We start from the raw sequence: 27,484 nt of genomic DNA, 5'->3' as shown, positions 1-27,484 counted from the left end.
AATGAAGTGTGTAAGGGGAGTGGCTAGACCTTGCTAAATATCTGAAAGATGTTAGTGGCTCCCTTTCTAGAAAGGAAGTGGGGAATGTATGTAGCTGCTCTCCTTTGGCCTAGCCAGAACAGGCCTGTCTTCAGAATTGGTTTTGTGTGCGTAGGCAGTGATGGAAATTAATGGCACAAGGGGCCTAGAGATCAGCAGCTCTTCTCCCTACCAGGAAATGGGGGAGTTCAGCGAAGTATGTGGAGCGGATCGTACCAGATTGTATTTTTTTTTTTTTACACAAGAACTCAAGGAGCAACAGGGCAAGGATATGAGTTGTCAGGTAGCTACGTCTGAACTGTCAAGTATATCCAGGGCCACCAAGGGAACACGCGGGGTTTAGCGCCGTCCATAATCCCCTCAGAGCGCCGCCCGTCCGTGTGCAATATCGAGCGAGACCCCGCAGATGGATCCCTCTCCCCGCTTGTCAGCGGAGGTGCGGGGGTGGGGAAGCCGGCGTGCAGTGGCGCCCTCTCGCAGGCCCGGGGGCTGGCGGCCGAGCAAAGTCCAGGGTGAGCGGCGCTCGGGCCAGCCGCTCGCGCGGGGGCGCCGGCAGGGGGAAGGGGACTCGAGCCGCCCGCTCCCCCGCCCGCCGCGTGCAGCGCGCGCGCGCGCCCTCCCCCCCCCGGGCGCGGGGCCAGACTCACCATCTCCTGCTTGAGGAGGTGAAGTTTGGTCTCCAGCCTCGCCAGGGCAGCGGCGCCGCTGCTGAGCCGGGAGGCCCCCGGGGCTGAAGCCGGGCACAAGCCGCTGCCCCCTCCGCCGCTCCGGTCCCGGGCAGCGGGCTCCTCCCCGCGCAGGGAGCGCGCCAGGCTCTCGGGCACTTTGCGCCCCAGCTTCAGCTCGATGTCTCGCAGGTCTGGCGGGGGACCCTCTTCCATGGCTGGCGCGCGGCAAGGCTTTCCGGACGGAGGGCGGTGCGAGGCGCAGCCGACGAGCCCGCGCTAGCCGCCGTGGCCCGGGCTCACCAACCTCTCCATGTCAGCCGCGGCTCCGGGATCCAGCGCAGCAGCGCCGAGAGGGGCGGCCAAGCCGGGCAGGTGGCCCGCGGGAGACATGAGGAGTAGCTGCTCGCCAGCGGCATTGTTTGATTGGCAAACCCCTTCTGGCTCTCTCCCTCCCCTTTCCCCCCGGGCGCGCACGCTCTCACCGGCGGCAAAGCAAGACACCGCGGAAGCAAAAAGACTCTTTGCCCGGCCGAGAGGCTGCCCCTTCCTGCTTTTGCTGGTTGCTCTAGCTGGTGAATTGCGCCGGGCTGTGCAATCTGCTTCTGGAAGGAGTCAAGTCCACGGGCAGCAGGCTCCTAGGCTGGCTGGTTTCTCTCCCCCCATGGAGTCCATGGGTCTGCTGCTCCCTTAGTGTCTTGGGCTTCTAGGATACACCCTGAGCAGCTTACAGCCCGTCATGTGCGCGCCTTACGGAGCTGTCTGTCCACGGCCTCCCAATATAGCTACAGGTTAGCCACTTCCCTGATGAAATCAGGCTTCCCCTCCAGGCAGTTTGATCCAAGTCACTGTATTTCCCGATGGGCTGAAACTTTAAACCCCAGTGGCAGGTGGACCAGATGAGGGCCAACCCTTGTACCGTAATGCACAGAGAAGAGACTCGCTCTCATTGCCCAGCCCAGTCACTTAATGATGCATGCGTGCTGTCGCTTTTAGACTAAAGGGGGGGGGGGGGCACAAACTAGATTTTTGTGCCTTCATTTAATGTCTCCGCTGTTGAAGTACTTAGCATATATTATATTCAGAGGACAAAGTCCTTAAGGGTCTGACAGGAGCTAATAAAAGCAAGGAAGTTCAAAGTAAAGGGACATTAAAGAACACTCCATTGTTCATAAAAATTCACTGAAAACTGAAATCTGCTGATTGATGTGTGCAGGTATGTAACATATAACCGTGATGTATAGTTATTCATGTTTATATACACTAGGATTTTTTAACTCATACAATTGCTCATATGTGCAGGATTACAGGCACTGAATTTTTTTTAAAGGGGAAAAAAAAAAACCCCAGAAGCATTTAAAAGTTGAACTTTGAACAAAAGAAAACAGTCTGTCAAATCTGGAGCCTAGCAAGAGTGGCAATGCCACTTTGCTTTTTGCTGCTAGGGATAGCAGCACATATGCCCTTTGATTTTAGAAAGGCTTTAGAACATAGTCCCACAACATTCTAACAAGCAAGCTAGGGAAATGCAGTCTAGATGAAATTAATATAAGGTGGGTTCCCAACTGGCTGAAAGAATGTACTTAAAGAGTAGTTATCAAATTGGGAGGGTGTATCTAGTGGGGTCCCACAGGGGTCAGTCCGGGACCAGTACTATTCAATATTTCCATTAATAATTTGGATAACAAAAGTGGTGAATATGCTTATAAAATTTGCAGCTGACACCAAACTGGGAGGGTTACAAGCACTTTGGATGTTAGAATTAGAATTCAAAACTACCTTGGCAGATACTATTGGCGTGAAAATTCAAAGCTATTATTGTTCATAATGGAAAACTGTATTTGGATATTTTACCATACATATACGTATCCAATAAAATTAAAAGGACTTTAAACAATATTACATTTTGTTTTTTAAGTGGTTTATTCTCCTTTTGGTGTCTAACAATGCATACATTTCATGGACACTAATAGAAGTTGTGTATATTAATTTGAGTGTAGACCCCATATTATATATTTAATAATTGTTTAGCCTCAAACCCCTTTAGGTTTGAAATGGTTTTTAATGGCAGTATCTCTCATGTCTGCCACAAATGTGTATATAGCTCCCATGCAGAAGTCTTTGGGTATGCAGAGAAGACATTTCTAAATTTAAAAAAAGTTATCAAGGTTAGTAGCCTGCAAGTTATCAACAACAACAAAAAAATTCAGTTTTAGTTTTATGGGAATATAAAAATAAATTTAAAGCTACTGACCAGTCTATATTAATTATCCTCCACAATTTTGGAGAACTGATCTGCCCTATAGTAAGTGTCAGACTGGAGGATATTTTCTGGAAATTATCCATTTCAGCAAGTAGTCTTTAATAAGGGTACTTGTGGCACCTTAGAGACTAACAAATTTATTAGAGCATAAGCTTTCGTGAGCTACAGCTCACTTCATCAGATGCATCGGATGCTCTAATAAATTTGTTAGTCTCTAAGGTGCCACAAGTACTCCTTTTCTTTTTGCGAATACAGACTAACACGGCTGCTACTCTGAAACCTTTAATAAGAGTGTTACACAACTTTAAGTATAGCATTGCTGGTATAATATCTTTATATCTGAGAGTTGAATTTAGCCCACAGAAGGTAGTTTCATTATGATGTCTTCACATATGACACTGCATAGGATATCATGCTTCAGCATCACATTCAACCAGTTCTCAGATAATACAAGAAAAATCAAATCTTAAAACTTGACAGATGGTTTGCTTTCAATATACCTCCATATTTAGGTTCCAAAGAAGTAAGTTTTTAAACAAACCTAGGATCAATGTAAATATTCACAAACTTTTGTCAATTCCAAATTAAGCAGTTTACGAAAGACAGAAACAAATAAACATTCCTGTACAAGTTTGCCTTTCAAACATTGCTGCCAACTGATAAAAGTGAAACCATCTCTTTTCATTGTCCAAACTGAGTGAAATGCAGAAAGTAAACAAGCTACATAAATAAAAGTAAATTACTTATTAAAGATTTTCAGTTTTAATAATCTAAAGCGTCATTCATATATACATAAACATGATTAAGGAAATGTGGGGGAGTTTTTCAAATTATAAAAAAGAAAAGGAGTACTTGTGGCACCTTAGAGACTAACAACTTTATTTGAGCATAAGCTTTCGTGAGCTACAGCTCACTTCAGCTCGCTTCATCGGATGCATCGAAAAAGCTTATGCTCAAATAAATTTGTTAGTCTCTAAGGTGCCACAAGTACTCCTTTTCTTTTTTGCGAATACAGACTAACACGGCTGCTACTCTGAAACCTTTCAAATTATAGTGGGCCTTATTCTGATCTCCCATAGTTTTACATCAGTGTAACTTCACAGAAGTCAATGGAGTTACTCCTGAACTACTCTGGTGCAAGTAGTAACAGAATTAGGCCCATTATTGTAAAATGGATGTTCTCCAATTCTGGATGACAATCTGATCTGGTAAAAGAAAACAGCCTCACAAGAAAATAGTTTATTGCTTAAATAAGGAACAATAATACATGCAGGCTAGGGATGCATTTTTACTACATTTAAAAAGTATCTGTATACTTAAAATAAAAGTATATTTTTCCCCGGTTAGAGGGTTCCTCTTTGCTATTTTCAGAGACTAGTGAATTGGTCCATGTTGTCCACCCTCTTCTGCTCCCCTGGCTTTGAACTATCCACACTTGAGGCCTAATCCCAAACCCAGTGAACTAACTGAAGAGACTCCCATTAACTTCAGTGGGCTTGGGATCAGGCCCCTGGGGCCTCACTTTGCAGTCACAATTTTTCTTGCTACAGGTAGAACTAAAGACTTTTTTCAGAGCCTGTCAGTGCCACTCCTTGTTTGGCAAAGGGATTGTTGTTGAAAGACACATAGCACTGTCCCCACCCCAAAGTCTCAGACAACAATCCTGCAAAGTGCCGAGTCCTTTCAAGTCCTATTGAATAAAGTGGGAGTTGAGGGCAATCAGTAACTTGCAGGGCTGAGCACTACATGAACATTATTTCTGGTCTCCTGTCTGCACTGGAGTGAGTGAGTCTGAGGAGTGAAGAAACAGATTGACAGAGCCAGAAGAGTACCCAGAAGTCACCTACTACAGGACAGGCCCAACAAAGAAAACAACAGAACGCCACTAGCCATCACCTTCAGCCCCCAACTAAAACCCCTCCAACGCATCATCAAGGATCTACAACCTATCCTGAAGGACGAGCCATCGCTCTCTCAGATCTTGGGAGACAGACCAGTCCTTGCTTACAGACAGCCCCCCAATCTGAAGCAAATACTCACCAGCAACCACACACCACACAACAGAACCACTAACCCAGGAACCTATCCTTGCAACAAAGCCCGTTGTCAACTCTGTCCACATATCTATTCAGGGGATACCATCATAGGGCCTAATCACATCAGCCACACTATCAGAGGCTCGTTCACCTGCGCATCTACCAATGTGATATATGCCATCATGTGCCAGCAATGCCCCTCTGCCATGTACATTGGCCAAACTGGACAGTCTCTACGTAAAAGAATGAATGGACACAAATCAGACGTCAAGAATTATAACATTCAAAAACCAGTTGGAGAACACTTCAATCTCTCTGGTCACTCGATCACAGACCTAAGAGTGGCTATACTTCAACAAAAAAGCTTCAAAAACAGACTCCAACGAGAGACTGCTGAATTGGAATTAATTTGCAAACTGGATACAATTAACTTAGGCTTGAATAGAGACTGGGAATGGATGAGTCATTACACAAAGTAAAACTATTTCCCCATAGTATTTCTCCCTCCCACCCCACCCCCCACTGTTCCTCTGATATTCTTGTTAACTGCTGGAATTAGCCTACCTGCTTGTCACCATGAAAGGTTTTCCTCCTTCCCCCCCCTGCTGTTGGTGATGGCTTATCTTAAGTGATCACTCTCCTTACAGTGTGTATGATAAACCCATTGTTTCATGTTCTCTGTGTGTGTGTATATAAATCTCTCCTCTGTTTTTTCCACCAAATGCATCCGATGAAGTGAGCTGTAGCTCACGAAAGCTTATGCTCTAATAAATTTGTTAGTCTCTAAGGTGCCACAAGTACTCCTTTTCTTTTTGCGAATACAGACTAACACGGCTGCTACTCTGAAACCTGGAGTTATTATAATAAGCTGTTCTACTCCATGGTTTTCCTTAGTGCCCTAGCAACCTACCTAGATCTGAAACATGATATTGCCTTTGTCACAGAGGATAGTATAGTTGTAAACAAAGACATCATGAGGCTGCTAGCTCCTTTATATAATTGAGATTTTCACAGATCACATTGTCAAAGTGATTTAAAATGTTTCAAGGCACATAATTTAGCAAACTCACAACTCTTTATCCCTTAAGAGAACTACCAACAAATTAAGGTGGTTATCTTCAACTTTGGCTCTTAAATGATTGGTCAAGCTAATCTTGCAGGAGATATCTGTGTACAAGTCATTAGACTGAGAAGAGGATAATTACTGACAATGGAGCACAGATAAGTTTTGTTCTGATTATTCACACACTCCCAGCAGACTTTGCACAGAAGAAAGAATAGAGGTTGTTAAGTAAGAGGGGATTGAAATAGGATTACAGAAAATGAATGGCAAAAGAACTCCCCCTCCCCGCGATATAGCACAATAGCAATGAAATGAAATTTTCTGCAAAAGACTTTAATTTGTGTAATAAACAACATACTATCAAAACGTTAATAGCAGTATGAGAATTGCAGTTATTCTAAGTTTCTATCACCAGTGAAGTCCAATAATTAAAAACAAAAACAAAAAAAATCGAAAACAATCTTGGAGGCTGAACTTGCAAACACTTCCTACTGGTGACAGTTAGGGTCTAGTGAGTAATCCCACTTACTACTCAATATGTTACTCCAGGTGGGAATGTTTGCAAGATTGGACCCGTACACATGTAGGACTTGACACCACAAATCCTCCTGTGTAGCACTCTTGTTGAAGTCAGGTAGAGTTCCATGCAAAGATGGTTTGTAAGGTCAGGCCCTTCTTTAGTCCAGTGAGGCAATACTCCTATTGAGGTCAATGGGAGTTTTCTCCATATAATGATGACTAAGGGACTTGTCCAAAGCCTACCGAAATCAATATAAAGACTATCCGACTTCATTGGGCTTTGGACCAGACTGTAAAGACTGTAAGATTTGGCCTTTAGTGTGCATTTTGAATGCTTAATCATATTGAGCCAAGTGTTCCTATTTAAATTAAATCTTCATTGGTTCTTGCATGTACTAATGGGGCTGGAAGAATATCCTGATATAGTGCCAGCAGGTACACAAGTCCCCAGAAGTCTTTCTATTGCCTTAATCTGGCTTTCAGCTCCAGATGGATTCCAATGGCATTGGGGTCAAAGAGTCCTTAAAAGAAAGATTTAACATGAAATTACATCATGCTGAATTGTGTATGAGTAGGGATTTAAAAAATGGTTTGCTGACTTTCTGGAAGGCACTCTGTGTTTTGTAAGGATGAAGTTTCGTGACGTAACCGAATCGCTTTTTTTTTATGACAATGCTATTCCTGATTACATAAGTGTACTCGTCTTGAAATACAAGTTAGAGACAATATGTTCACATTTTTTATACTCAGTGAGTAGCCATAGACACATGGAATCTGAGTGATGAATAACTTGAAACATCTGAAGTTTCAGTAAACTAGGTCCTGACATATCCTGCAATCCCTATTTAGGGAAATAATCCTTACACAAGTAACATCTTTAAAGTAAGAGGGTCTGCCAATGACAGTAAAGGCAACAGGACTTGGCCTTTAATCTTCTCTTTAAACATTGTGGGAATATTTAAGAAGTTTCAGATACAGTAAAACACAGGGTGGAGCAGAAGAGAGCCCTATATTCAGGTAGCCACCTCACTGATAATTACTAAAAGCTAAAAGCTTCTGGCAGAGGATGACAACATTACCTGCTTACCCAAACCAGCTACCAGTAATGACCAGAGATGGGAGAGGCAGTTTAAATTATGGAGGCTACTTGGGCAGCTAATTCTTGGGGACAGATTATCACCCTTACTCATGTTGCATAGTGTCTAACTTGCATAGCCCCATTAAATGAATGAAGATACTCTAGGAATAAGAGACTACTGAACCTGAGTAAGGTGAGTTGGGTAGAATCAAGCCATTAGTAATTACGTGATCAATACAAGCATATTACTCTCTGAAGCTCTTTGATATGACAAAAATCCTGCTTGCCCAAGGGGTTTTTGTTGTTCTGTTCTATTTTGGGTCAGAGACACTCGTATTAGGGACAGGAAGAGATAATTCACCAAACAGTAGGCTCTCTTTCATCCATAAAAGAGAACTGCAAAGTTTTACACAACTCAGTCATGAAATGCACCTAGCGCTCAAGCATAACTGCTGTCATCATAGCAGTTGAAATACTGGTCCACTGTATTTTTCCATGCCCATAGCTCTGTAGACTGTGAAGCATGTGTAGGCAGAGAGAGTATCGTATTTCTGTCACTTGTGACACATGGCATCAGAAGTGCTTTCTGAAAGCGCTTGATCACATCATTTCCCTAGCTCACTGCCACAGGCTAGATGAAGAGGAACATATTCAAAGAGAGTTTTATTTTGTTAGGTTAGTTTGTGAAGGGAGAAGGTGAGAATGGCAGACAATAGGTGCTGACAATATTTTACAACAATCAGAATCTACACTTATGTAGAAGAGGCCCAGTGGTGCAGAGTACTCCCAGTGAGTAATACTAACTCACATCAGTAGTTCCCCTGACTTCAGGGAGACTACACATATGAATAAATATTACTCACTGTAAGTAAGGACTGCTGTACTCTGCCTAACATGTTAGTCTTTTTTTCCAGATACCCAGCCACTGCTGCTATGCAGCTGCCCCTGTTACTGCTGTCTGCTCTTCTGGTTTATTCAGTACTTATAGCTCAACCCAAAAATCAGGGACACTGCTTATGTAAACTGGGCTTTGGTCCTACCTCTGTAATACAAGGACACAACCAGTATTTGCAATGGAAATACACTGAACAAAAGAACCTGCAGATGAACTTTAATATAAACAGCTGGAAGGCTATGAACAAGTGTGTATGAGTCTCCTAGGACACCCTGCATCAGTCAGTGATGGTGTACAGACTGAGGCCTGGCCTATACTCACAAGGGGTTGCCAGTGCAGCTATATTAGCAAACCTTCTAAATGGAGGCACATTTATACCGACAAGAGTTCTTTTGCTGGTATCACTTCTACCAGTTTCCCCAAAACAAGATAGATTATATTGGCAAAAGGACTTTACTGTACACACATTTATACTGTCGAAGTGTTTGCAGCACACCTATGTCAGTCAGGCAATGATTTTTTTCACACTGCTCACTGACATAGCTGTGCCAGCAACATTTTTTAAGCGTAGAGCAGGCTGGAGGCTGGGATCTAGCACTTTCAGTATAAAAATAGAGGAAGTCCTGGGGGAGGTTAGGCGATAAGGGAGCAGCAGCTGCTAATGGGATAACTATTAATTGTGCTTCTCCATTGCTGGTCAAATGGGTTCTCACAGGAAGGGGGAGATTTACCTGGGGAAGTTCAACTCCGTCAGTCCTCCTTCTCTGCTGCAACAAGGAGGCTTTCTTCCTGATTCCCCCCTCCCTATGAGGCCACTGCTTCTCTCACGTTCCTCCCCTGCCTTCCTATTTAAAATAAAATATTTTTTGTCATGCCACTCATGCTTTGGCTCCTAAGGAGACCTCATGTTATTCACTCCTCACGAGGACTGGCTGTGGAATTAAGAGTCAAGCATCATCACTTTTTTTGGTGTCCGTCAGAACCCCACCCATCTGAATTTTACTCAGCGTTGTACTCCCAATGGCACCACGCCATGCAACATTTCTAGTGTGCTAGTTTTTCTACATCAATAGAAGAAAATCCATACAAAGGCAATTTGCACTGGGTGCCACACAAATGTCAGGCGGAAACCGGAGAGATGCCAGCAGACATTCTCCTGAAGTGGAACAGGAAGGGAAGAAATAAGATGAACTAGTCGAAAAAGTACAATGGCAAAGTAAGGGAGCAATGATGGTCTTGTGGTTAAAGTACTGAACGAGGCTTCAGAAAACCTAGGTTCAATTTATGGCGCTGCCACAGACTTTTTGCATGGCCTCTGGCAAATTACTTAACCCCCTATGCCCTCAGTTCCCCATCTGTAAAATGGGAAGAATAGCAATTCTTTTGTCTATTTAGATTGAAAGAGCTTGAGAGTGGGGACTGTCTTTCACTGCTTCTATATCGTCTAACACACTGGTGCCCCAATCTTAGTTGTGGCCTCTAGGCATGAAAAATAAAAATAATGGTGAGGCATAGTAGTGCCCCAAAATTTGAGCCTGACAATAAGGAGTAGGAGTACAGGATGAAGCCAAAATACCTTTTTTTATTAAAGCATGGGGGGAAGGGAGGGGAAGCTACACAATTTGGGATCCTATGGGTCATACCCATATAAGCTCATTCACTTTTTAAACTGTTTTTCAGCTAGCAATCTAGCTGCACTTTATTGAGGACTTGTACCTTTACCTTCTGTGAATAAACTTGCTTTTGAAATAAAGCTATGGACGTTTAAAAAGGCTGTTGTGAGCACATTTCAGTGAGGTCTGAGCACAGCCCTAGGAACTAGGAAACCCCGTCTGGTAATCTCACTTTTTACACTGACTGCCTAATGGCAAAGACAGTCACAGCCAGCTTTCCTCTCTGCAGAAGAGGGGATAGTAGTACTCTGGGCCAGTGGATTCCTCAGTTCCATGGCTATGGAGCTTGTTAGAAAAAAAATATCCAGCCCTTGCTGTGGAATTAAGAACATAGGAAATGACATATCGGATTGGGACAGTGATCAGTCTAGTCTCGTATCCCATCTGACAGTGGCCAGTAGCACCTTCCCTTGAAGCTGCAAGAAGCCCTGCCACAGGCAGTCATGGGATGATTTTCTTCAAGGGTAAGTTTCTGCCTAACTTCCTTAGTTAGAATTTGCAATATACCCTGAAGCATGAAGGCTTCTCTCTCTTCAAAAACTCTTATTTATAATCTTTACTGTAACTCGGGATATTCTTGTCATCCATAAAAATGTATAATACTTTTTTGAATCCTGATTGATAAGCTTTTGGCATCAATTGAATACCTTATGTCAATGAGTTCCACAGGCTATTGTGCTTTACTTTAAGAAGGTATTTCTTTATATTAACTTTAGGTTCAAGTATTGATGAAAATGTAAGCTTTCATTTAATATTGTAGCCCTCATGATAGGCCATACTTGGAAAGTTAACCTAACAAAATGTAACCTAATTAAGTGTCATCATCTAGAAACAATAGCTCTAAGGAGGGTTAAATACATCTTCCTCTTAACTGGATGTTTATTCAAACTTATTGATGACAACATACATTTTAACATTAACTATTTCTCTAATTATCACATTAGTAAAGACATCCATCTAAAGTTCTTATCTATATGGGCAGCATAACATGGCGGATATGGGATGGAGGCAGGGAAGCAGCTGATTGCTGTCAAAATTTACTGGGGGAAGAGAAGAGCATACCCCTAAAAGATATTAAGTAACCTTACCCCTTCCCATAATGGAGATAGATGTAGGAGATATTTCCCTTCACATTGCTAGAAGGCTCAACCAACTTCTGGAAGCCAAAAACCACACTTTCCTTGGTAGCAAAAGCCCCAAATGCACCCTACTCAAGTGCTAAGACCACTCCTTCTTCAGCATGTACAGTATAACTCTTGCTTTCAATATAAAATTGTATGGCAAGTCAGGAGTATGGTATGCAAAGCAGGAAATGGAAGCACCACTGCTTATTCTCTATAAGAAGTTTTTTATTGCAGTGATCATCAATGAACTTGCTGAGGCTTCTCTTAACATTGTAACAGGGCACACTCACCATCTCTCACAGGGCTGCAGACTCATTACTCCCACTCTGCAGTTTGGTTTCCTAGTGTAGATTCTTCTCAGGTGGCTACTGAGGAGCTTCCTCTCACTCAGTCCTCTCTGACAGCTGGGTTATGCTTCAGGCCGTTTCTTTAGCTCTCCATAAGGCAGGCATCCTTAGCCCCCTCTCCAGGAGCGGGGCTCTACTTCAGATAGTTATTAGCTCTCTCCTTAGATCAGATGTCTCCCCAGCTCCTCTCTTAGAACTGGGTTCTAATTCAGGCCAACTACAGGCCCTCAGCCAGCTTCTCTTCCAGCTGGGCCTTTCCCCAAAATCAGCCCTCTCACTTTCAGGCGTAGAAAGTTCAGCAGGCAGATTTTCTCCTGCTAGTATATCCCTTACAATGAGGACAGAGGTAGTATATATGCTGGTCCCCTTCCCAAAGCTTATTCTAATTAGCTGGGAGAGAGGGGAGTATTACCCCACCATTCTGAAAGGCTTCTGGTTCCAGATCCTTAAAGAAAGAGTAACCCCCCCCATCAACCCTCCCAACACTACTTATTTCTAGGACCACTTCTTCTCTACCAGCATCTCCTATTTCTGTAGGTCCTTTTATACATCCAACCTATACAAAAAATCTTAAAGGGCCACACTATCGGACAGGGGTGGGCTGATCCCTAGGCTGTACTACCCATAAGGGGACTGACTAACCCAGTCACAGACATGCTGGGGGAGGTGGGGACTACCAAGAAAGAATCAATTAGAAAGTAATTAAATGATGCCATCATTTAATTACTTTCCAACTGATTCTTTCTCAGGACAAGTCCACACAATTTTTACGTTATTGTTGCTTTCTTTCTTCTCTTTCCCCCACATGGACAGCATAGCAAAGATCTCTGTTCTGTATCTCCATTGTCCAGTTTCCTCTGTGAACCACATCACACTTTTATGGGGTGGGGGAAAGAGAACAAAGAAAGCAACAATAAAGTAACAGTTGTGTGGACTTGCCCTGAATTCTTTATTGTTATTCCCTCTTGAGGTGGTGCATGCTTATTTCCCCTTTCTCTTGTCATGAGGCTGTAGTTTAGCCTGCGGTGCAGTGATATGGAACATAGTGTAAGGCTCCTTTATGCATGAAGTTATTCAGGAATAGCTATTCCAGAATACCTCCATGGATGGATACTCATACAGCATTAAGAGAGCTTTATTCTATGGAAGTGGATTACACTAAATCAGAAAAAGGCATTTTTATTCCAGGATAAAAGGGTCCACACAAAGTTATTCTGCAGTAGCTATTATACTTTAAATTCACACCCTGCCTTACTAGAATCATAGAATATTAGGGTTGGAAGAGACCTCAGGAGGCCGTCTAGTCCAATCCCCTGCTCGAAGCAGGACCAACACCAACTAAATCATCCCAGCCAAGGCTTTGTCAAGCTAGGCCTTAAAAACCTCTAAGGATGGAGATTCCACCACCTCCCTAGGTAACCCATTCCAGTGCTTCACCACCCTCCTAGTGAAATAATGTTTCCTAATATCCAACCTAGACCTCCCCCACTGCAACTTGAGACCATTTCTTCTTGTTCTGTCATCTTCCACCACTGAGAACAGCCGAGCTCCATCCTCTTTGGAACCCCCCCCATCAGGTAGTTGAAGGCTACTATCAAATCCCCCCTCACTCTTCTCTTCTGCAGACTAAATAACCCCAGTTCCCTCAGCCTCTCCTCGTAAGTCAAGTGCCCCAGCCCCCTAATCATTTTTGTTGCCCTCTGCTGGACTCTGTCCAATTTGTCTGCATGCTTTCTGTAGTACGGGGACCAAAACTGGATACAATACTCCAGGTGTGGCCTCACCAGTGCTGAATAGAGGGGAATAATCACTTCCCTCGATCTGCTGGCAATGCTCCTACTAATACAGCCCAATATGCAGTTGGCCTTCTTGGCAATGAGGGCACACTGCTAACTTATATCCAACTTCTCATCCACTGTAATCCCCAGCTTCTTTTCTGCAGAGTTATTCCTATTCTGGAATAATTTCCATATGTAAACAGGCCCTAAATCAGATTTGAAAAACATTCCACCGGTGGCTTGTGGCCTGCAAAACAATGCATTATCACTAGCCAGCATCTTTGTTGTGTAGTGTTGTGTGGGAGTGGTGCTCTGACATTCACATGGCAGAAATATTTACAGTATATATATTTGGGTAAGAAGGATCTGGGATGACCATGTTTGTGATCGCCCAGAACACAAGCTGCAAGAGAATGAATTTTTCAAGCTGTACAGTTAACTAACAATTCATGACAAAACTTCAAAGGATAACTGTGTATAACAGAACAATAAAAACCCTATACTGTATCACTGACTCTCAATCTCATTTCAAATCTTAACTCAAAACATATCTTTTCTCATTTTGCCTATTACTTTTTAATTGTAGTCCCTGGGATTGCATGAAGTATAAGTGCAGAATTTAGTCCTATAAGTCTTACTACTGCATATGATTTATTTTTGTAGGAGATATATGTTCTGATCATATTACACACACAAAAACCTCTTAAAAGTACATTATTAAGGTTGCAAAGTCAAGCACTCAAAAATTAGGAAATTCCAAAATTAACATACTCTGTATAACTTTAATTTGACCCCCCTTTGCATATATGTTATGATGCAGTCTAATTTCATGATCACATATTATTTGTTTCCAACCAAGTTTGATCCCATCCACCTCATCTCTTCCAATCTAGCCACATCCCAGTCCTGCATCTTCCCCAACCTTTGCTCCTTATCCCAGTCCCTTTTTCCTTGTGTACCTCATTCCAGTCTCCACTCCTCAGGCTTCTCATCCCAGGTCTCCTCATCTGAACTGTCTATCTCTTCCACTGGCTCCCAGTCTTAATCTTCCTCTCCAGGTTCCTCATCCAATTTCAGTCTCCACCAACCCTCTCCCTGGCTCCTTGTCCCAGTCTCTTTGCCCAGCCAGCTCACGTTCTCCTCCCTTTCCCCAGCTCCTGATCTGATCTCAATGTTTTTTCTCCCTTAGCTGCCTGGTTACTAATCCTTTCTCCGTTTCGCTCACCAGCTCCCAGTCTTATTTTCCAACCGGTTAAATCCTTCCCTGCCCCATAGCTCCTTGTCTCAGTCTCCTTACTAAGCCAGTCCCAATTTCCCCTCTTCCTCCCCTCCCCAACCTCCAAATCCTCCATGCTATCTCAGTGCTAGTAGGAGATCATTAAGAGCACATGAAATGCAGACTCCCGGTTCTCAGTTCCAGTACCCAGCCCTGGCATAGAGCAACTGGGAGGAGCCATTAAAGAAAAAGTCTGGCTTTGTCCCAGTAGCTCTTGGCTGGAGCATGATCAGTTATTCTATAGGGATGGCACATGCACAGTCCAATCACTGGTTGGATCTGTGAGGGCATGGAGTATGCTCAGTTGCCCTATGGAATGGTGCATGCACTCTCTAATCTCCAGTGGGAGAGGCTTGAGCATGCTCAGTGAAGATAGAATTTTTGGAGATTTTAATTGCTAAAAATCAAAGAAGTTCTATTAAACATATGAGCTACACTTTTTCAGAGGCTTAGAACTTGGCCAAACTTGGGCAGATTTTCATGGGGACAGCAAAAAGCACATCCCTAGAACAAAAAACCACACCTTCCCAAATTTTGAGTGCTTCCTCCAAAGCATAGGACCACTAGAGAATTTCAAAGAAAAGGTCTCCACTTTTTTTTTTTGTAAAACATGGGCAAAATAATGTATTTCTTCTAGCATCTCCTGGAAATGACTGACCATTTTGGCTGAAATTTTCCAGAAAATTCAATCTGAGGCAGACACCCGATCTGGAAAATATCAGCCCAAAGGATTAAAGTATCACAAAGTTATAAGCAACTGAAAACAGTGTTTTATAATGGGAAGTGTCAGACTACTTTAATAATAGGCGTTGATTCCAGCTCCAACAATAATAAAGTCACAGAACAGAAGGAAGCTGAAAAGCCAGAACCTGATCTTAAGGCTAAATAACAAAAATGCCAACAACAGAACACTACATTCAAACTCCTTGACAATGGGGATGTTCTGATCCGGATCCCAGACTCCACAGTTCAAGCCCATCTTTAGATAATGGATCTGAACCAGAACATTGGCTTCAAAGTCTTTGAAGTCTAAGGTAGTCCAGATCTATATCTAAATTTCATGGCTTGGCCTTACTTCTGGTATAAATTAATGAGAACTAAGATTGACTAATGAGCTTTATTAAAACATTCCAAAGTGCTGCACATTTGAGTTTTATAACTATTAGGCTGTAGTCTTCTTGTAAAGTTGTTTTTGTAAGTGGGGAATAACTTGTTGATATACTACAAACTATAGTGCACCATAAAAAAAGGGAACTGCCTTCTAGTCACCAGCATTTGAACAAAGAACCTGCTTACTTTCACCTGTGCAAAAATATATGTATTAAATAGAGAAGCAAAATCATAACTACACTAAAGATTAGGTGTCAATTAATTGTAGCTAGTAAAACGTGCATTACATATAGGTCCATAATGTTGATGTTAAGCAACAGAATTGCATACTAAGTGTATGTATTGTACATGGCAGCAGATATACTATAACTCATAAGTCTAACATATCTCAGTCACCACCTCTGTTTGCTCCTTTCTCGTCTGGATGAGCACCCAAAACTTCACATGCATATTCAAGCTCTCCAAATCTACTGAGTCAAATTCATCAGTTGCAGTATAGTTATGCCAGGGATGAATTTATTCCAATTTATTCCTGGTTCTTCAGAATTAGATCAACGAGAACATGACAAAATGAGAACTAACTGCCATGTAAGACTTCCTACTTTTGATTGGGCTGCAAATACTGATGCTGTTCTGTTATATCTGCTTCCAAAAGTGGCTGAAATATAAAAGTGCAGCAGTGTGAAAAAATGAAAAACAACAAGGAACAGAAAAAGCTAACATACGTTTTCCAAACTCCAATAAAAGATTTCCCCCCACAAGTTTGTGGTGAAGTCTTGGGTTGGTTCTTATTTCATCAGGCCCAATTTACTCATCTCGAGGAATTTAATGCTCTTGTCCCTTACTTAATTCAGTGGCTGCTCCATCATTCTATCTTGCCATTAAGCAGTTTCCGTCTCTAACTGGATGATGAGCTGCACGGTTTTGGCTGAAGATGCTGTCATTGGAATGTGCTAAGTGGGCCAAAATTCTGTTTTAATGCTATGACTGATACTTCTCCTGGCTTCCTTGTGAGCCCAATTATATTATGCCATTGGAGCATGGATTACTCTTATATAGATTCCAATATTATTCCAGATCCCAAGCCTGCTTTTAGAAATTTCCAGACCATCTGGTTGACTCATTGTTCCTCATGTTTGGAAGCAGTTTATATATGCAATGTATATTTATGCAAATAAAAACCCCATGGCACTTTATCATTCACAGCTTAATAAGTTTATGGATTTCTGTGGCCAAATTGTGCCAGTTAGGCACCAGCTCACATTGTAGACAAAACTTCCAGAGCTTCTCAGCATTCAGAGGTCCTGGGACTATGCCCACTGCACTACACTTTTGGAGGCTAGAGAGTGTGCTCCCACCAATGTCTAGCCAGCTTCCTTGGCTAGAGTGGAGAAGACTGAGACCATAGGAACCTCATGTAGTGGCCAGGCAGAATCTGGCGTATTGGGTTACAGAAGTGTATGGATATGCACAGTGGGCTAGATTCACAAGAGAATTTATGTACCTAACTGCTACTATAGGCACCTAAATCCCAAACTCAGACCCCACTGGGATTCACAAAATCCCCACTCAACCACTATCAAACTCTATAGTTGCCTAAGGTCATTCAGTGCCTTAAATTTTGCAGTAAAAATTCTTTAGGCTCCTATTTTTCTGCCTCTGTGCATGTGCACAACAGCCATATGCCAGCCATCCAGACACCTACCAGATCAGGCCCCTATAGGCAAGTTTCCGCAAAAGAGCTGGGGTGGGCGATTGAGGGGAGGAGGACAGCCTCCCTCATAAATTATAACATAAGTAAATAGGGTATGCACCTGGGGGGTGGGAGACCCCTGGTTCAAGTCTCCTCACCATCTGACAGGGAGAAGGGATTTGAACAGTGATCTGCCACCTGGAGGGTGGCTCTGGAGGGTGCTCTAACTGAGCTATGGGGCTCCATCAATCTCTCCTGTTGAGTTTGTTCTAATGTGCATAAATAATGAAAAGAATCATTGGGCCAGAGAGAGAGAGAACGAGAATGACTGTAGCTTCATGCTTAGGGCACACAACTGGAAGTGACAAATCCTAGTTTGAATCCCTTCTCCCCTATGATTTGGATTGGGGACCTGAACCATGATCTTTCACATTCCAGGCGAGTATCTTAACTACAAGGCTAAAATTTTGAGGACATACCCCCACCCCCCAGCTTCTTGCTAAAACAGCATAGGCACCTAATTCCAAGAGAGGGATTTCAGATGAGAATCCCACACACAGGGAGGAACCTCCCTCCATCCCAGACTTAGACACTCATCCAGTTAGAAATGGAAACTGCTTTATGGCAAGACAGAATGATGGTACAGCCTCTGAATTAAGTAAGGGAAGAGAGGATTAAATTCTTAGCAGTGGGTGAACTGGGCCTGAGAAGCAAATTGATGATCTCTATTTTCCACCTTGACACATAGAATTGCACAAAACATTGTCGAGTTTTGTGGTGAAACCATGCTTGATGACTCAAGGCCAACATACCTGGGTGTCATTCTTGACTTCACATTGACCTTTCATGACCACCTCAAGAAAGTAGCCTCTAAAGTGAAGACTCATGTCAACATTGTTCAATAGTTAGTGGGAAGAAGTTGGGGATCAACTGTCCTGGTGCTACAACCATCCGCCTTGGCCCTGAGGTACTCAGTTACAGAGTACTGTGCACAAGTGTGGACAAGAAGCTCCCATACCCAGCACATGGGTAGGCAGCTGAATCAGACCATGTGAATCATCATGGGATCTTTAAAATCAATACCTCTAAAGTGTCTTTCTGTATTAGTAAACATCGAACCTTCAGATATCCATCAAGATATAGCCACAGCATGAGAACTTAAGTGCACCAAGGACTAACCAGAACCTCCCATCTGGAAGGTTATGGATAACATATCCCAACAATACCTGACATTGAGAAAACCACTATGGACCACACGTGACCTCCCCCATGTCTCTGGATCTGGCCAGAGAATGGCAAAGTGACTGGATCTCATCTACTGTTCCAAACAAGCACATTCTTTCTGATCCAACAAGCCACTCTCCTGGTTTCGACCTCCCACACAGACCTGAGGTCACACTGGAAGATGTGGCTACTTGACGCACAAGTGGAAAATCAAAGAATCCCCTTTGTGCAACTGTGGTGAGAACATCCAAACCATCAAACATTATAACTCAGTGCCCCAAGTATGGATTCAAAGGTGAATTGAATGATATCCACAACATCACAGAGGAGGCCTGGAAATGGCTTATGGACCTACAACTGCATCTCTAGAATGTTGCCATACACACGGGACAGGGAGACCTATCTCCATGGGAGCAGTGAGGCTTAGCACACATCCCTGAGCTTGGCACCTGCCATTGGCCAGTTTAGGTGAGGAGCAGCCTAATGTGCTGTCCGTTGTGAATCCATCTCATAGGTGCCTATCTCTCCTCATTCAATGGGTAGGGAGCCCAGGTGCTGAACTCAGGTTTTGTGAATTCTGGTGATTTTCTAGGCACCTAAAATATTGTCATGGTGATACTGAGTATTGCCACTCCTAAGTTCCTTTGTGAATCTAGTGCTATATGCCTTTAGCCTCTGTTTAAGGGCTGGATGAAAATGTATTGCTAGGGCTTTCTCTGGGAATGCAATGTGTGTATTTAGAAGTGGGTAGCAAACTAGTTAAATTCACTCTGGAGTAATAGATGAAGAGAGACGGCATGGGAAGTGAGATCATTAATGCATAGAATGACCACAATAATAGCACATATAACTGTGCCAATCCAGAGTAGTGTATGATTCCATTTATTGCACTGATTTATAATGAACACATGATTTACTTGTAAAGTCATTCAAATTTCTTCTGGTCAAGACTGGCTGGACAGAGGACACAATTGGCTGCACCTTCTCATTTTTTTACTATCCCAGCCATGTGGGTGCGATGTTTATTTCACGCTAGTATCACCTTCAGAAAAATGCTAAGGAAGAGGATACATTCTGCTGAAAGATAGCCCTAGCTCCACAATACAGCAAAGTGCTTGTAGTCATCAACACTGAAGAATATTAGGATCAATGCATTTTAGATTTCAAAATAAAACCCCATTTGGCTACATTGCTATTTGTAGTTATCTTCAAGGCATGTCATTAGCAGTTCTCAAAAAGATAGCCCAGAGTTAGTTGATGGTTCCCTTTACATGTAGTAGTTATTCAGGGCCAAGTCCTCTGGCTTATGCAAAGACCATGGAAAGTTCTGAGTATAGCAGAACCATCATGACTCCTCTTTGCGTGGAAGGTCAGGGTTCAGAGAAGTTGTACATGGGGGCTCTGGACTAGGTGCCACAGGCCAAGCTTTGGCAGTAGTGTGGGAGGTATGAGCTAGCAGAGGGGAATGGCATGTCAAATAGGATAAATAATTTCATGGAACTACCTGGTGGCGATGCAGAGATGTGGGGGTGGTGATGAGCGGGACACAGAGACCACAAAAGACACAAACTACAGTGTCTCCTCTGCCGTGCTGCAGCCTGCGGCTGCGGGAGGCTTTGGCCCTTACCATCCATGACAAAGCACCCATGTTGCAAAATGCACTTTTATTTGGTCTTTGCTGTGGGGGACAATATTTGTCCCTTAACAATGCAGAGGTGTTTAGACTTACCAAAATCTGTATGTTTGTGTGTTGAGCCAATCATGTCTTGTTATAGGATTTAATGGGGAAATAATTTATGCAGTTATCTTTGATCCTTTTAGATTTAATTTCAGGAACCTGAACACAACTACACAGGCAAGAAACAGCTTTGAAGATCTGACCTGAAAAAGAGTAGCATTTATCTCCTTACTCATCTATGTTATACCATAATTCCACAGGGCAAAGCTTAAAGAATGCTTTCATATTAACTAACAGCAGAGCTTAAAACACTTCAAAGGTAGTTGTATATCCTTTTTCAAATGCCTTCCTAAATCTAAAAATAACCCCCATATTTTATTCACTTGCATTATAAATGCAAATGAATGAAGGGAGCTGCTGTTTTTTCTTTATGACAGTAGGTCAGGTTCATCCTTGGTTAACTCCACTGAATTCAGCCACCAGAGAGCAACTTAGCTACATACACTAGAGCAGCTCTGTCCAGTCAAGGGCAGAAATACTCATATGAGCAATGACCAGTACATTGCAATAGTCTTTTGAGAAGCAGGATTTCATTCAAAGATTTGTGTTACAGGTTTTCCCTACATTAACAGCAATATGTTATATGTACAGTACAGCCAAGGATTTTCAATTTGCTAGCAGGAAAAGAGTTTTGTTTTCGAAGATGGGAAAGCAATGCTCACACCTAACATAGGCTACTGGCTCTTAAACCAGCCCTGAAGAGTGTGCTGTAAATAAACTTGTATGAAAGTCAAAGACACAGGTGGGCATCATTGGCACTGGCCTTTACTGAGTGTAGGACAGACTAATACCACCAGCAGGCTCTCCAAAATTCAAGGCACAAAACTTCTGGGATCCCCTGACAGGGAGAACACATTCATGGCTACAACTCTTGAGAGGATATAGTGCTTCTCTCCATGGACCTCCATTTCTGCTACCTGTGCGGGAGGGGAAGTGTCTGTATGTGTGGAGGTCATGATGTTGCTCTGCTTTTTGTCCTGCTGTTAAAAGGGTTGACTAGCTCTTAAAGAAAGTGGTGCCTTGCAACCTCTCACCCCTTTCCCGTTGCCCACCAACTAAATCTTCAACAGCTTTTGTTCATTCAACAAAGGGTACAAAGTAGAATGTTTATTCACTACAGTAGCAGAATTGCACAGGCAGGCCTAACCATGTCACAATTGAGGTATATACACATCCCACCTCTTTACTGATGTAAAGTGTTGACATCTATCTTGTGGTACTGTGAGAGTGGTGTTGAAGGCTGTTCCTATTCATTATGGAAGCTGAACTATGTTATCAGAGCTGCCAGGTGTGGAAGGCTCATTTATTAAGGACAGCTTTAATATTTTTGAAAGGAATACAAAAAGAAAATGTTTAATTATTTCCAGAAATGCCTCCCCTCCCCAGCATAATTATTTTTAGTGCTGAGAAGAGCGGAAATACCTTCGCATTTTAAATATTTCTACATCCCTCAGGCCATTAAAATGGATTTTAATTAGAAAATATTACAGATGGAACAAGACAGTGGAATGGATCATCCTTTAAAAAAAATACTACAACATCAAAAACAAATGCATGCTCACTAACAAATTTATAAGCCAGGGTGCAGGAGAATCACTAAGCAGTCCAGTAGGTTTTCTCACAAATTGAGGAAAGTACAGCATTTGAATTTGGCAGAGGTAATGTGTGTTTTTATCCTAGTTGCACAACATTTTACAAAGCAGTAAAGTTAGATTAGTATGGATAAATAAATTAAGGGCACAATTTAGAGTCCATAAAAGTCAATAGAAATATGCTCAATAACAAAGGATGTTCAATTTGGTCCTAAATGTGGATCTAATTCTGAATATTATTACTCTGTAAACACAAATAGCGAAAACAATATCACTGTTTGGACACCTCCCCTGGAACTAATGCCTGTCAGCCACAGGCTACATTTAGGGTTGTAGCTTCTGAGGAATAATGTTAGGATTAAGGCCAAACCCTATCTTCAGGCCTCCCTGGGTGGTCCCAACCCTAACCACCTCAATCCTAATCTTTGCCCAAGGCCCTCTGAAAACATCACCCCAAATTATAGCCTGGGACCTTCTGCTGGTGCAAACCCTAATCCTGGGTAAGAAAGCTAAAGTTATATCTATATTGGAAAAAGGGCATATCACCTAGCTAATGTCAGGCCTGTCAGCCTGACATCGATCCTGAGCAAAATAATGGAACAGCTGATACGGGACTTGACTAAAAGAATTAAAAGAGGATAATGTAAGTGATACCTATCAACATGTGTTTATGGAAACTAGAGCCTGTCAAAGGACCTTTTTGTTAATATTCCAAATTTGATTGATAAAGGCAATAGTGTTGATTAAAACGAGAAAAGATATTATCAATCACCAGATAACAGGAGTTTTAAAGGAGGTATCATCTGAACCTAAACTTTTTGACAACATCCCCCTTCTTGAGAACCCGAGAGAAGTCCCTCTATGGATTCTGGAAGGCATTTGACTTGGTTCCACTCAACTGTTTGATTAAAAGTATACAAAATTAACATGGCATACCTTAAATGGATTAAAAATTAGCTGGCTAGCTGACAAAAATGTAATTATAAATTGGGAACAGTCACTGAAACATAATAGCTCTAGTTGGGTCCTGCAGGGTTTGGTTCTGGCTCGGTTATTGAACATTTTTATCAATGAGCTGGAATAAAACAAAATCACTATTGATAAAGTTCACAGATGACAAAGATTGGGATAATGGTAAATAATGAAGAGGACAGAGTGATTTGGATCACTCAATAAGCTGGATGCAAGCAAAAAATATGTGGTTTTAATACTGCTAAATGTAAATGTATATACCTAGGGAAAAATGTAGACCACGGTTACAGGACGGAATACTTTATCCTGGGAAACTGATTCTCAAAGAGACTTGTGGTCATGGTGGATAAACAGCTGAACATGAACTCCCCAGTGCAATGCTGTGGCCAAAAGGGCTAATGCTATCACTGGATACATATAGGGGAATATCAAGTAGGAGTAGAGAAATTATATTATCTCTGCATTTGGAAATTGTTCTTTTCAACCTCTGAGGATAGGACAAGAAGCCATGGGCTTACATTGCAGAAAGGAAGGTATAAGCTGGATATTAGGAAAAGTTTCCTAACTGTCAGGGGAGTTAAGCACAGGAACAGAATCCCTAAGGATGATGTGGAATCTTAGTCACTGGTGTTTTTTAAGAACTGGTTAGACAAACACCTGCCAGGAATGGTCTAGTCATTACTTAGTCCTGTTTGAGTGCAGGAGACTGGACTAATGACCTATTGAGGTCCCTTCCAGTCCTATACTTCTATGATAATGTGTTACATACCTCAGGCACATGTGTAACCCATTATCCAGTATATGTCCCTTTTGACCAGTATAGTCCTGTTCTTTCAGATGTTTTAGTGTCCTGGGAACTTCCTTCAAAATACCTGAAAAAAAAATCTGTTTTTCATGTCATTATTCAAAACTTTTTTTTTGTTGGTAGTAACTACAAATGGTTCTGTGGAAGGAAGGACTAGCACACACCCTTATAGCGGAGTATGGCATAGCAGGCTCTTTTACTCTAGCACCCCCAGCTCACAGTTACTCGTCCTGCGGTGCGGTGCCTCTTCATGCTTGTCAGCCCTCCAGCCAGGTCATGTTTTAATTCTACCTCTTCCAGGGTAAGAATTACAACCAAAAATCCCTATTCTTACATTCAGTCTTTGGCTATCAACTCTGGGTTCTATGGTCCTTACACTCCTTTGCTCATGACTTTCAGTTATCCCTGTCCCCTTCTGAGAAGCCTCAGACCACCTTCCTCGGTAGCTAGTAGTAGAACTCCAGCCCTCTCATTGCACTAGGTTCCACTCCAGTCCAGGGATACAGTAACCAGCAGCCAAGGTCTCCTCCCTCAGACTCCTGGCTGCCAACTCCCTAGACTTCTTCTTACTAGAGCCTTTTTTCAGACCTCACCCACCCCCCACATTTTCCCAGGTTCCTTTAATAAGCAACACTTCACAGAGCTTCTCCATAGAGCTCCAGTGCCTGTTTTAGGATGTTCAGCCATCATATCTCTCTATACTAACTCCTACCAGTTCCTTCCATCCCTACTACTAAGAGGGTAACTAATAAATTCTTCCTTCTCTCCCTAGAGCTCTCTCTGCTCCACACTTCCTGCCTTTATAGCACCATCTATTCATCTCCACCTGCATTTAATATTTAATTAGGCCTGGATCACCCTCCAGTGCAACAGTTATTGGATTCTCAGGGACCAGGCCCCATTAACCCCATCAGAGCCAGGAGGGGGTGCATACCTCATCACAGTTTGTTTAAAATGTATTGCTACACTGAATAGAATTTGCTCTGTATTAACCAGGAACAAAGAGTGCTGTTGCTGCAGTAGTATGAATATATTCAGTGTGATGAACCATGTTTGGAGTGATGAGAAACAAGGAATGAGTGTAGACTCTATCAAAGCTCTTCTTTTGCTCAAGGTGAACATAACTATACTTAGTGTTTCATGATAAATTCATTCAGAGCAATAAATTATTGGGAAAAATCCTCCACTCAGACTGACTCTGTTCTGTTAAGTCAGAAGCTGGCAATAGGGACTTTTTTAAAAACATGCACCCTTGTCTGTTCTATGACTATTTTGTGGCTCTTAAGAAAGTGACACCGTATTTGAAAATATGTTCATCTTAGAAGGACAAAACCTTCCTCGCAAAAAAAGGTGCTGGTTCAGAAGCAGATTTAATGTGAATTCAAAATGTATTAATTAACACATAGAGACTCATTCAAAATAGCTGCATCTGTGGAGGGAAAGATGCTCAGTACAGTAGCTCCTCCCTCTACCCCCCCCCCCCCCGCGGTCCAACTCCCCCCAAATGCATCCCTACAATGAATCCATAGAGGGACTTCTCTAGGGTTCTCAAGAAGGGGGATGCTGTCAAAAAGTTTAGGTTCAGATGATACCTCCTTTAAAACTCCTGTTATTTGGTGATAATATCTTTTCTCTTGTTTTCTTGGCCATGCTACCTGTACCTGGGAAATTAAAACAGCAACAAAGCAATAACATATCTTTACATAGGACCTGAAGTATCTGTGCTCTGCTTCTGTGGAGGCAGCACAAATTAGTTGAGAAAACAAATCTCTTAATGTTTGCCAATGTTTCCCCTGCTTAACTCCCCTGACAGTCAGGAAAATATGGCTGCAGAAAAAAAACCCTGTAAGCCTAAAAGGGGTTTCAAACACTTGCATTTACAAAATGCAATAAGTACATAAAATAAATACACACAACAAGTGTTGTAAAATAGTATAATCCTTGTGTATTGGGTGCTTGTTCAGATATAGGAGTAATGCTCTGAAATACTGCCATCATGTGGTAGTTGGGGTTATGACACCTATCTGAACAGGCAGAATAAATAAAGGACTTGACTCTTCATGGTCCATTGGTATCACTAGGAGTTATGGGCACTAGACCCTCTCATGAGAGCTCAGTCCCTTACAAATGAAGACCCAAAAGCAGATGCAGATTTAGAATTATGTGGGTGTCATCTTGAGTTCTCTGGACTTTCTTCAGCAGTTATGGATCAATGAGGACTCACATCTCCTTGCCCTCTTGTTTTCATAGCTTTTCCCTGAGATTTTAGAAAAGGGAGGGAAGAGGTCATTAAATCTTCCCTCTGTGTGTGAACATTTAGTATATATTTGAAAACCTTTCAGAAAAACAGCAACATTCTTTATCTGCAGGCGGGGATGCTGTCAAGACATTGAACATGTAGGGCTCAGACAATTAAAGCGGGTTTGCCATGGTAGGGATTTTTGGAGAGAAACTCTTTTATGAAAGACTACTTCCTAAAAAGAAACAAGACAAATGAATGTAGAGATATGGAGGAGTGGTTAGTTTGAATCAGAGAGCCACATGGAATTGGGTAAGGGTCACATTAGAGCTGGGTCACATCTGGTATTTCCCAAATTTTCTGCAAAAGAAAAAAAATAATTTGGAGGTTTCCATCTTTCCCATTTTTGCTTCACTTCCCCCTTTTCCTTTTCTAACCTCCACTAACAAAAATTAAGTTTTAATTTTTAATGCAAACTAGAAAAATTCTGTGAAATGAAAATTTTCATGGAAAATGTTTGTTATGATGAAAAACCATTTTTGTCAGAAAAAAGGTTTTATAAAAACTTTCCACAAAGTGTAGGTGAAATTCACCCCTGTGCAGAGAGCATGCATGAAGCCCATGCACTCAATATATAAGGCCTTTTCAAATTATCTTTTGAATACTCAAGTAGAGATCAGTCTTTGTGCTTTCCTTCTGCATAGGAGTGAATTTTGCCCTGAGTGAAGAACTAGTAATAATTAACTTAATGATTTTACCTTCTTTTCCTGATTGTAGAGGGTCTGTAAGCATATCCTTATTTCTCAGAATTTATTTATTATTCAAATTTATTTGGCTAATATTCTTTCTCAGAGTTTTCGTTGTATAGACTGGTCACATGTATTTTAAATTCAAGCAGTGTTGCATGCTTCTGGTTGATCAGATCAGTTACATGGCATTGTTCCTGTGTTCCCTTATCAGGCAAGTTTGTGGCCAGGTGCTACTTGCATACTAAAACGTGTCTTCTCTTCTTACACCCCTATGGAGGGCTCCAGCCAAGACTCCATAAAAGTCATTGCACTCCCACAAAGACAGCTTGTGGTTGTGCCCTCACACCTGCTACTCTTTCCGAAAGGGTCTGGGAAGCAGTTGTAACATGATCCTATCTCCTCTCATCACTGGCTAGCAGAGCTTACTGGTCTCAGAAAGGACCACATGCTGTGCTTTCTTAAGTAATATCTGTGGTCCACAGGAGCTCTGGGATACAGAATGTAGCCAGGAAAGCACAGCTCAGCCCATAGAAACCGGACTTCCTTGTCATAATTCTATATAGCCAGTGGTGTAACTGAGAACAAATTTTGGACCTACCTTTACAT

At 42.2% G+C, this 27,484-nt stretch overlaps 1 protein-coding gene across 1 annotated transcript in view; it reads right to left on the bottom strand.

Annotated features, from left to right (window-relative positions):
* The window catches only part of LURAP1L (leucine rich adaptor protein 1 like), a 33,077-nt gene extending 30,479 nt beyond the window's left edge, over positions 1-2,598 (bottom strand). The window contains exon 1 of the mRNA XM_038403774.2: positions 687-2,598. Coding sequence (XP_038259702.1) covers positions 687-920 — 234 coding nt within the window. The 5' untranslated portion in view covers positions 921-2,598. The remainder of the gene's footprint in view (positions 1-686) is intronic.
* Between the last annotated feature and the right edge of the window lie 24,886 nt (positions 2,599-27,484).

The sequence above is a fragment of the Dermochelys coriacea genome, chromosome 5, assembly GCF_009764565.3.
Source record: "Dermochelys coriacea isolate rDerCor1 chromosome 5, rDerCor1.pri.v4, whole genome shotgun sequence".
Classification (NCBI taxonomy): domain Eukaryota; kingdom Metazoa; phylum Chordata; order Testudines; family Dermochelyidae; genus Dermochelys; species Dermochelys coriacea.
The sequence above is the reverse complement of the archived record's forward strand: the minus strand, read 5'-3'. Positions and strand labels throughout refer to the sequence as shown.